This window comes from Berghia stephanieae, chromosome 6, assembly GCF_034508935.2.
Source record: "Berghia stephanieae isolate SIO BIC M18660-M18661 chromosome 6, UCSD_Bste_1.3, whole genome shotgun sequence".
Classification (NCBI taxonomy): Eukaryota; Metazoa; Mollusca; class Gastropoda; order Nudibranchia; family Aeolidiidae; genus Berghia; species Berghia stephanieae.
Genome location: NC_088365.1, coordinates 51,979,934 through 51,992,433, shown reverse-complemented (window position 1 = coordinate 51,992,433; position 12,500 = coordinate 51,979,934). Strand labels below are relative to the sequence as shown.

Below are 12,500 nucleotides of genomic sequence, written 5' to 3'. Positions count from 1 at the left end.
TTTTTTTTTTTTTAATTTGAGCTATTATATAGTGCAATATCCACTAAACGTGCTCAAAGTGCTTTACAAGAGGTCCCTAGCCAACAGCAACACTTAACCTGTAGGACGAAACATGACGCCTCTGAGGCGGTTACAAAATTTTCGGACAGTGACAACGGTAGCCATTTTACACCTGAGTAATTATATACCTGAGTACGGTGAGAGAATGTGAATGAAGAGCATTTTCCATGGACTTAACTACGCGCCACTCAGAGCGGGACTCGAACTCTGGACCTTCCAATCCGAAATCAGCAGCTTTGTCACATTACTATGTTATAATGATATGTCTAGGTCGCATTTTCATTGCCGCATTCGTGTACGGTCACGAACCCGCTCTGAAGGTTTTTTACAACGTAACGCTCGACTAGTTGTTCTGCGGTTTCGGGCTCTTGTCCACAACGCATTCAATAATATGTGAGACAGGTGGCAAGTCGCCATTGATGAATCGACGATGCTGTGAGGCAGGTACTCGACCGAAGTCGATTCGCCGCCACCCAGCATCTCCTCTTGCTGGTACAGAATCCTGCCAACTTCTCTCCCAGTTTCGAGGAGTCTATGTCCCCGCCCCCTCGAGGGATTGAATTCATCCAAACTGACATCTATCTTTTATGCGCAGCCCTGTCCGAAGTCAGGGAAGCTATGTAAAAAGTTTCGGCTCGAAACGGTTGCATCGTCCATTATGCGCTTGAGAGTGGTTACCCCGCTTCCCCTCTCGATCTTATTAAGCCACCCATTTGTAATCATCTCACGCCGGACATCGGGGGGGGGGGGGGGGCTGGATTGCTGCCATTATCGGGCCCCATTCTCTAGGCATTGTTGCTAGCTTCCCGACATACTATGCGTTGACTTGCGAAGTTTTACATCAATCTTCTCAACGTTCTTGCCCCTACTCCACACCGGAGCGCAATACTCGACAGTGGAATAGCATAGTGCAAGGGCAGAAGTTCCCAGAAGTGCTTGATCAACAACCCTAGTTGTTCCCGCCAGCTTCCTGGCAACGCCTTCGAGATGGACCCTCTAGGTAGGGCTGCGGTTCAGCGTAACCCCCCAGGTACTTCGGATTCGGCTCATATGAGAGAAGCTGGGTCCCAACGAGGACGTTCAGTTTATGGGGTGTGCCCATCCACTCCATAGATGGAATGCTGTAGCCACAGTTTTTCAGGTGTTCATCTTCAAATGTCTCGTCCTACATAATGTTAAGTGTTGCTGCTGTTGACCTTGGGATCCCCTTTTAAAACGCTTTGAGCACGTTTAGCGGGCATTGCTCTATATAAATGCTCAAGAATTTTTTTTACATCATGAGTGGATGTTGCCCTTCAACTATCTCCTTACCAACTGCAAGAAAATCGTCACATCCGTTACGATAAAGATAACACTTTTCTTATTTTTGTTTTACAAACCACGAAATTTGAAGAAAAATATTTTGTTATATTTAGAAGAACTCAACAAAATTATATCTCTATCTATACCTCGCATACACTTATTGCTTTTAAATATTCAAGTTGTGTGTTGGTTCAGTATGACATTTCAGTAAATTTTTTGAAAATTGTCGGTAAGGTGTTTTTAGAAAAATCTCAAACGAGGGTAGTAAAGAGTAGGGTTGACAGCCCAATTATCCCATACCTTCTACATATTGACACTTTTCGTTTGGGTGTCTGATAAAAGCAAACGGTGTTTCCACAGGAAACGCCCCAGGCGACTCGTAAAATCCTCGCAACTGACAACAGAGCACTAATTCCATCTTTTTGTCAAAGTGGCCATCGGCTACTTCGCCTGTCACTGATGGCGTGCTGGAACTGGTAAACTTGATGGATCGAGATGTAAACCCTGGAAAAATGAAAGATGTAGAAATAAAACTGAAGCTAGATTAATAAAAATTACATTTATATTCATCATTGTGATACTAAGCTGCTAGAAGCTGTGGACTGAAAAAACGCTTAAAAGAAAAACACAAAATACTCGACACGGAACGTTTCGGGCTCAAAACCCTTGTTCAGCCAACAACAAAAAAAAACAAGTTCGTAGTGTTATTTCACCCTGTTCAACCTATATTTGGAAAGAATAAGGGCTAACCCACACCGGAGACTGACTCCGACGACCCGGCACTGCCGTCTTCCGGATAAAGACGTCGAGCACGGACAAAATACTAAAAATAAGAGAAGACCCGCTAGACCTACCACACTAAGAACCCCACGTCCCCTGCCCTTTTCTTTTTCGAGCTTGGTATGAATAGGTCTAACTCTTTATTCTTAGCATTTTGTCCGTGGCCGACGTCTTTATCCGGAAGACGGCAGAGGACGGCAGTGCCAGGTCGTCGGAGTCATTCTCGATGTAGGTTAGCCCTGATGCAAGAATCTCTCGAAAACCACAAGAGCACAGTATCAATAGGGGGCAGAGTTCTATGCAAACTACGATTTACAGATGACATTGACTTGATGGCAATCACTGACAGTGGCAGATCGTCTTTGACAACCGTTGCATAAATAAATAGTTGAAACATCCTTATCGCCTATTGGGTAATGTAAATCTTGCTGCTCGAAGCTCGAAGAATTAAATGACAATGTGAAATTGAATGTAAGCTTCAATTTAATATACGAAAAATAATAAAATGGACGTTTCGGATTTCCCCTTTATCAACAAAACAGGATGAATGAAACATCGTCTGTATTGTTTCATTCATCCTGTTTTTTTTATAAAGGGGAAACCCGAAACGTCAATTTTTATCTGTTTTCGTATATTAAATTGAAGCTTCCATTCAATTTCACATTGTTATTTATTTATCACCTATTGGGCATTTGTCTCCTTTTCGGTAAATACAGAAATTTCCAGCAGGCCAGTTGAACTTTGCCTCATCCTCGGATTCAAAGACATCATCTTTTGTTGTTTTCGCACAAAAATGAAGTTCTGCTGCTTTTCCGTTCACTTCTCCAGCCAGGTTGTATGGATCTGACACAGTGTTGCCACCTGTAATTAAGAAAGACATGCCATTTATTGCCGATCGGCTCAAACCCGTATCATGTCGGAGAGAACGAGATGAACATAAAGCTATAAGTCGAAATGATTTTTTTTAATTGGAAAAAAAAACTAAAAAATAAACAAAAACAAAAATCTTGAGCTTTTATATGGCGCTATATCCATTAAACGTGCACAAAGCGCTTTACAAGGGGTCCCTTGATCAACAGCTACATGTAACATGTAGAACGAGACATGATGACTGTTAGGCGATATTACTTTTTTTTCAGACAGAGACTACGCTGTTTACTCATTCTACCTGAGTAAAAAAAAAAAACAACAACAAAAATAACAAAGCAAAAAACAAAAAATACCAAAAGAAACAGCAAATAAACAAAGAACAAAAGAGAGCATTTATATAGAGCAATATCCACTAAACGTGCTCAAAGCGCTTTACAATGGATTCATAGTCAAAGCAACACTTAGCGAGTAGGGCGAGACATCATGCCTGTTAGGCGATATTACATTTTTTTTTCAAATAGAGACAACGCTGGGTACTCATAATTTTATACATGAGTGCTTGAGAAATATCACTTTTGTTTATACGTGAGAGAATGTGAGTTAACCCTCTCCTTACCACCTACGGCAAAATCGTCACATTTGTTACGACACAATAATATACAATTTTTCTTATTCAGAGTATTTTGTGCATCACAATGTTCTTTGTTTAATTAATAAGAAAATAAAGTTGTTTTGTAGAGAGATTGTTTGATTTTTAAAAATCCATCTTCCTGCTGGGTAAGCCTGGCATTTTGGTAAAATACTGGAAATAATCGATAAGGAGAGGGTTAAGACCTTTTTTTTTCATGGACTCAACTATGCACCTGCTTAGAACGGAATAGACTGAAAGCCTGGAACTCCCGTTCCGAAGGTTAGTGTCATACAACTAGACCACTTTGCCCACTTAGGATCTTTAAGATTTTTGGAGTTTAAAAGAAGCAAATTCGCTCTGCTGAAAGAAGGGGCGCCCTAACATAAAGCTGTTTTGAGACAATTGGTTAAAGTCTTGACAAGGTTGACTGACGTAAAGAATTGATCAATGACCTATAGCAACTAGAGCATTTATATAGCGCAATATCCACTAAACGTGCTTAACAAGGGGTCCCTGACAAACAGAAACACGTAACATGTAGAACGAAACGTGACACGGTGAGAGAATGTGAGTAAAGAGCCTTTTCCAAGGACTCAACTATGCGCCGAACGAGGCTCGAACCCAGGACCTTCCTATCCGAAAGCGAGTGTCATACCACTAGACCACATATCCGCACGATAAAGATGAGAGAAGATGGTTCGGACATGTTAAGAGACGACTGAGGGAGTAGGTACGTGGGATATACAATTAGCACGATAAAGATGAGAGAAGATGGTTCGGACATGTTAAGAGACGACTGAGGGAGTAGGTACGTGGGATATACAATTAGCGGGAGAAAAGGAAGGAAAAAGTGACGCCCAAAGACTAGATGGTTGAATAGGGTAAAGGACGATATGAAAGAACTGGGCCTGGAGGAGGATGATATGATGCTATGAACCGAGATGCATGGAGATGTGTTATTCATTATGACAACGCTGCAATATTGAGCTTTTTTATATAGCGCAATATCCACTAAATGTGCCCAAAGCGCTTTACAAGAGGTCCCTGGTCAACAGCAACATTTAACATGTAGGACGGGACATGCCGCATGTTAGGCGACATTACAATTTTTCGGACAAAGACAACGCTGTTAACGGCCAGGTACTCATTTTTCAACTGAGTACGGTGAGAGAATGTGAGTAAAGAGTCTTTACCAAGGACTCAACTATGCGCCGAGCGAGGCTCGAACCCAGGACCTTCCGATCCGAAAGCGAGTGTCATACCACTAGACCACATAGCCGCAATATGTGCGATAAGCTGAAAGAAGAAGAAGGTTACAGTCCAGACACATCCCCTTCAAAAAAAAAATTGTAGTTGTGCGGCTATGTGGTCTTGTATGACACTCGCTATCGGATTGGAAAGTCCCGGGTTCGAGCCATGCTCGGCGCATAGTTGAGTCATTGGAAAAGACTCTTTAGTTACATTCTCTCACGGTGCTCAAGTGTAAAATGAGTGCCTGGCCGTTAACTGCGCTGTCTCTGTCCAAAAATAAATATTGTAATATCGCCTAACAAGAGTCATGTCACGTCATACATGTTAAGTGATATATTGGTCAGGGACGCTTTATAAAGTGTTTTGAACACTTTTGAGGGTATTGTGCTATATAAAACCTCAGCTTTTTAGATTAAATGTTTTAAATTGAATTTATAATACAAAATCTGAGACTTGTGTTAAGTTTTTATATATAGTTAAGGGAAATCTATATAATTATTTAAACTAAATAAATCTTTAAAAAATAAATTATTTGGTCATTTAAACTTTAACATCTTATTTTGGAATCTGGTTTATCTGAACATACAGATCAGATAAACTGTGTATGACATTAACAGTTCCAGACAAAGCAGAGAGAAAAATACAAAAAAAAAATGCAGACAGAGAAACAAAAACAAAACAAAACAAAAAACAACAAATAAAAGACAACAACAAAAACAACCCCCCCCCCCCCCCCCCAAAAAAAAAAAAAAATACAAAGAAAAACAACCCAAAAAAAAAAAAGTAAACAAAACAACAAAGCTTCCAGAATTCTTTTTTTCTTCTTTTATTTTTTTTCTCTCTTTTGTCTGGCACTGTTTCATACACATTTTTTCTGTTCTTTCTCTTACACCAGTGCCTGTTACCTAAATTCTCACTTTAATATTTACCCAAACAAAAGACCATTTCGTGTCTATAGGTCACATTTATTGTTTTAAGCCGGCATATTGCACATTGTATATATTATACTGGCTATGTTAGAAGGTGGGGGGGGGGGGGGGGGTAGCTCAGTGAGTAGAGCACTCGCTTTAAACGCAAAAGGACTCTGATCTCTGGGGTTTTTTTTTTCTTAACCCCCTCCCCCCCCCCTCCCGTTCCACTCAACGGTGAATGGGTAGCCGGATCTGTTTGATCTGACAGAATGTGCTTTACCTTTGACTCGATAGACTGGCGTCTATTTAGGGTAGCAAGCAATTGCTATTGTCCGATTCTGCTACTACTACTACTACTACTACTACTACTACTACTACTACTACTACTACTACTACTACTACTACTACTACTATATACTACTACTAATACTAATTTTACTACTACTAATACTACTACTACGTACCTGGTCCGGAGAATGTAAGTTTGCCAGTTTTGAACACATCAGTTCCAGGGCATCCTTCATCTGCTTCTGGCAGTGCGTAAGAACCTTTTGGCCACGTAGAAGTTTTAACTGAAATCAAAGGAGTGATTTACAATTATCATTTCAAATTCTAAAGCAGTAGCTCTCAGTATAGATAGAACGAAGTTGACGTCATTCGGGTCTTTGTTATTGTTTTTTGCCATCAATGTTTATAAGTAATTCTCACTAAAAACGTATTAATCAGACTATAAAAGTTCATGGTTACACAAAGTTTTGTGTGTTCTCCGTTATACTTCTGGCTGGCAATGTTGTGAGTTTCTTCGCCAAGCGCATACTATCTATATTATAATACTCAATACTGTCTATTATTTTCAAAATAGGGTTTGGCGTAAAATTACTCAATACACTCCATATTAAAATTTTGCCAAAAAGCGCAGAACTTCCGGCAAATATGAAAATTATAAAACCACTACTACTACTACTACTGGTAGTAGTAGTAGTAATAGTAGTAGTAGTAGTAGTAGTAGTAGTAGTAGTAGTAGTAGTAGTAGTAGTAGTAGCAGTAGTAGTAGTAGAGTAGTAGTAGTAGTAGTAGTAGTAGTAGTAGTAGTAGTAGTAGTACTAGTAGTAGTGTAGTAGTAGTAGTAGCAGTAGTAAGTTAGTAGTAGTAGTAGTAGTAGTAGTAGTAGTAGTAGTAGTAGTAGTTAGTAGTATAGTAGTAGTAGTAGTAGTATAGTAGTAGTATAGTAGTAGTAGTAGTAGTAGTAGTAGTAGTAGTAGTAGTAGTAGTAGTAGTAGTAGTAGTAGTAGTAGTAGTAGTAGTAGTAGTAGTAGTAGTAGTAGTAGTAGTAGTAGTAGTAAAGAAGTGTATGGCCTCCAAATTCATTTCGTCAACCCAGCTTCGAAAGTCTTCCTCCGCTCCTGCGAAGGATCATCACGTTGTACAGGAACTTGCGTGCTGTCATTACCCTGAAGGTGATACCAGCCTAGATCCAATCTTGCTGGGACAGCTGAAGAGGAGTAGCCAGACCAAGAATGATCCAAGCCGGAGTCCAGACAAGGTACTTCCTTCTCCTGGACCCACGCCTCCAACTCAATAGATCTACAAGTAACTTGCAAACCTTTCATTTTATTTAGGGCAAGTCTATCATCCATTGACTCAAATTATCATTTAGAAAATCTGCGAAGCTATGATATTGACCATTTGTGACCCATCGTATCAAAACGGTATTATGTCTGATGAACCAGGTGTTAAAAACCCAAAATTAATACTAAATTGGTCAACCATATAAATTATTGGTATTGGTTCCATGAAAAATCATATTTATTCTCCTCAATATAACATAATATATACTCAACCCAAGTCTGATATTTCTAGTTATAAGTTCAATTTTAAGCATCTTAATCATCCCGACTTAATACCGTTTTGAGGCCAGGGGTCACATTTGAGGTTGTGAATTGTTATCAGGATGCCCTGTTGCCAGATTCATTTGCTCGCACCTAAATACTTTTTATACCGGACCGATTTTGGTCAACAAAGGGTGGGTAGCAAGCAATTACTATTGTCCGGATGAACTCCTCTCCAAGGGCTTATGGCTCTGAAGTACTAACCTTATATGAACGTCACCCGCCATGAGGGGCCGCCATGTCTTATATGTTTCTTCATTAAAATTGTGATCCTAAAAAAACGATATTGTGCGAAATGATAATATGGGTGTTGAAAGATAGAGCTCTTTGCTAAGAATATCAGGCTCCGGTTACGTTTATATGATTATTGATGTTATTAATATAGTTTCGTTACTAACAAAGAACTACAATTTTGTAATTCTGATCATTTTGGTTTCCAAGTCATTTTCTAACATTTGGTTTCCCTTACAGACCTGTCTACAATTACGAAAAAATCGTAGAATAACTAATTTTTTCTCCAATTTCAGAACATCATGAGTACTTCTAAGTCATTAAAACTTATTGAAAATTAAAGTTGATGCCAGACAATATAATTTTAAGGATAGTGACATGTTAATTAATCCCCGTGTGAAAAAATATTGTTTATTTTTAAAGTTAACTAAGAACTTATAAATAAGGAATTACAATTTTTAACACCTAGAAATTACAAATTTATAGATTTTAGAATAGGCAGGTCTGACCTTTACATACGAAAACAAAACCTTGAGTTTTTATATAGAGCAATATCCACGAAACGTGTCTCAAAGCGCTTGACAATATAATGGGTCCCTGACCAACAGCAAGACGTAAAATGTAAAAGGAGACATGACGCCTGTTAGGCGATATTACAATTTTATTCGACAGAGACAATGCTGTTAACGACCAGGTACTCATTTTACACCTGCGTACGGTAAGAAAATGTGAGAAAAGAGCCATTTCGTATTCAGACCGGTAGATATCAGTATCAGACAGGACACAGTTCTTTTTAAAAAATGGTCGTTACTCAAATTATCTCACCATACCCAGGTGTAAAATGAGTACTTCGCCTGTAAGAGAATTGTCACTGTCGAAAAAAAAATATTTTATGGCCTCATAGGTATTATTTCTCGTCCCTACCTGTTAACTGTTGATGTTGACTTGAGATCACTTGTAAAACAATCTGAGCACTTTAAGTGGATATTGCTCTAATTATAGTATGAAGTTGACGTCACTAAGGCCGCGGTTTTAAGTAATTCTCACTAAACTATATTAACCAGATTATAAACGTTCAAGGTTACACATAGTTGTTTTTTTTTAGTTGGTCCTTTTTACTTCCGGATGGCAATGTTGTGAGCTTCTTAGCCAAGCGCATACTATCTATATAAAATCTTAGAGTATTCATAGATTCATTTACTCGATAATATAATTACGTATCCATGTTTTAATCTAATAAATGGTATTTTACTGACCTTCCCTCAATGGTGTTTTACACAGATCGTCAGGGTCAAGTCCAGGAGGACATTTACATTGACATTTGCCGTGTAAAATGGTCTGATATCCATCATTAGCACATCCCAATATCTTCCCCATACATTGAGGTTTTTCTGTGTACAAAGACGTGACATTTCTATAACATAATTACGCAGATAGATATATACGAGATGTGGTTAAATATTGACAACACTAATCCCAGCGAGCTCTTCAAATATGCGGTTTTGACGTCGTTAAGAGAGGGAGTTCTCTACAACCACACCACAACCACCACCACCACCACCACCACCACCACCACCACCACCACACACAAACAACACAATACACTACAACTACAACACTATACTACTACTTACTACTAACATACTACTACTACTAAACTACTACTACTACTACTACTATACTACTACTACTATACTACTACTACTACTACTACTAACTACTACTACTACTACTACTAATACTACTACTAATACTACTACCTACTACTACTACTACTACTACTACTAACTACTACTACTAACTACTACACTACTACTACTACTACTACTACACTAACTACTACTACTACTACTACTACTAACTATACTACTACTACTACTACTACATTACTACTACTACTACTACTACTACATCTCTCTCTCTACTACTACTACTACTACCTCTCTCTACTACTACTACTACTACTACTACTACTACTACTATACTACTACTACTACTACTATAACTACTACTACTAATAATAATAATAATAATAATAATAATAATATATACTACTACTACTGCTACTACTACTACTACTACTACTACTACTACTACTACTACTACTACTACTACTACTACTACTACTACTACTACTACTTCTACTACAAATACTGCTAAAAAAAACTATTACTATTGCTAATACTATTGAGTATTTTAGTTATAAGGAATAATCACCCACCATGACACTGGTAATTGTAGGCTATTTCCATGAAGAAGTAAAAGTAATTTGACGTAACCCTTAAATCTTTGAAGAGCATGGTGTAAGTAGGTCCGTTAGATTTGAAAGCCTGCAAAATGAAAATAAATATAAAAAGAAGTTAAATTATTGCTTCCGTTTTTTGGTTAGGGGGGATATACGATAGCTCGGGTGGTAGAGCACTCGCTTCACATGCAAAATTGTCAAATATGATTGCAATCTGTTATTTTTCGTTGAAACATCTATGAGCGACTGGTGATGAACCTACTACTGCAGCGATGTTTCGCCTCGGTAATACCTACAAGGCTTGCCCAAGTCATGGATCAGGTTGGGGGGTGGGGGGGTATCACGGGGGGGGGGGGGGTATCACTGTTATCATTATAGACCACATAGGCCCCCATATTTCACCACCCTTGAAATAGTCACTGCTCCTATTCCCTTCTCAAACAACAAAACATGACCTTGTTTGAGTGTATAGACCCCCCCCCCCCCCCCCCCCCCCCCCCTTCCCGCCTATTAGAAAAATAACACATCAATACCAACAGTGCAAAGTGAATTTAAATGAACTTTTTGTGCAATTTTCGACTCGACCTGTCATCCCAATCATCTTTGGTGACTTCATTCAATTTCCACTTCTACGATGAGAAAGCGTCATCAATACTTCGCGACTTCTTCTTCCACCATAATCTCCAATAACTTGTTACTGTCCCTACCCATAACGCCGTCCACACTTTAAGACTAGGTACTGATGAAAGGGAGAACATCGAAAATATCTGGACTGATGTTTCAGCGCTACCTATTTCGGACAACCGTTCCATCTCTTTAACTCACTCAACTCTAACACTGACTATATCCGTAGTTTACCCGGGTTACTTTTACCCCATACCTATTTGTTGCATTTTTCTGAGACAAATTACAGGCGTAGTATCAAAGCTAATGTTTTTAGTTTTTACATATTAATGGTAGTTGAATAAAACTATCCATGCGCATGCTCATTTTTTATACATTTCTTTCAACTTTGAAAAGTAGATAGCAAAAAACTCTAGGGTTGAGTGACTTAATAATCAACATTTCCCGTCCAAAGAAGGAAAAAAAATTGAGCATTTATATAGCGCAATATCCACTTAACGTGCTCAATGCGCTTTACAAGGGGTCCCTGGTCAACAGCAACATTTAACATGTAGGACGAGACATGACGCCTGTTAGGCGATATTACAATTTTTCGGACAAAGACAACGCTGTTAACGGCCAGGTACTCATTTTACACCTGAGTACGGTGAGAGAATGTCAGTAAAGAGTCTTTTCCAAGGACTCAACTATGCGCCGAGCGAGGCTCGAACCCAGGACCTTCCGATCCGAAAGCGAGTGTCTTACCACTAGACCACAAAAAAGGAAAAGGTCACAATCACATCAAGGGACATTAGAGGCCATCGACCTCGTTGCATCCCGAGATAACCTAAGCAGGACAATGACTATCCAGAACTTAAAAACAGCTGAACAGTGGAATGCGCGTTGTGAGCAATGTTCATAATGGTCAAGCTCCATGGAAGACAGGGATTTTGACAAAAAGAGATGAAGTGAGTAGAAAAGTGCCAGAAGACAATAGAGAATAAAAATTTTCGCGGCGGTGATGGGGTTTGAACCCGCTACCTTATTGGTACGACAACTCCGCCTGGCAGGTGAGAGCGTGACTCTACCGTAGGAGCTATCCACGAATACAAAAATATTCGTATCAAACTCAGAAAGACAAAATGCCATAACGCTTTCTGCTTTCCAACACACGTTAAAGAAATGAAGAACATCCGAGCGAACGTACCAGAAGACTGGATACTCAAAGTCTCAATTGTTTCTATGTTATATAGGTTTGTGTTGAGAATATTGGCTATTAAGCTTAATTGCTGGCCAACTAACTTCGCGGAAGTTGTGTGTGTTGGACCCGCGATCTCCAGTAGTCGGTGAGAGAGAGAGAGAGAGAGAGAGAGAGAGAGAGAGAGAGAGAGAGAGAGAGAGAGAGAGAGAGCTCTAGAAATGAAAGACCTGAGTTAGATACGATTTTTATTGGGATCGTGGATAGCTTATACGGTAGAGTCACGCTCTCACCCGGCCAGGCGGAGTTGTCTTACCAATAAGGTCGCGGGTTCAAACCCCCATCACCGCCGCGAAAAAATGTATTCTCTATATATTGTCTTCTGGCACTTTTCTACTTCACAGCACAGAAGACGGGCTAACTGTACAGAAAGAAATCTTCAAGTCCTTCATTTGTAAGTGGAAATTGACCACCAGAAATGGCAAGTCGTCGTGTTTTGTTGCTAAATTTACAGAAACTAAGTCATGTA

General features: G+C 39.3%; 1 protein-coding gene across 1 annotated transcript in view; it reads right to left on the bottom strand.

Annotated features, from left to right (window-relative positions):
• The window catches only part of LOC144975235 (uncharacterized), a 78,378-nt gene that overhangs the window by 52,911 nt on the left and 12,967 nt on the right, over window positions 1-12,500 (bottom strand). The window contains exons 8-12 of the mRNA XM_078919131.1: window positions 10,147-10,255; window positions 9,182-9,316; window positions 6,270-6,377; window positions 2,824-3,003; window positions 1,663-1,866 (exon numbers count right to left, since the gene is read on the bottom strand). Coding sequence (XP_078775257.1) covers window positions 1,663-1,866; window positions 2,824-3,003; window positions 6,270-6,377; window positions 9,182-9,316; window positions 10,147-10,255 — 736 coding nt within the window. The remainder of the gene's footprint in view (window positions 1-1,662; window positions 1,867-2,823; window positions 3,004-6,269; window positions 6,378-9,181; window positions 9,317-10,146; window positions 10,256-12,500) is intronic.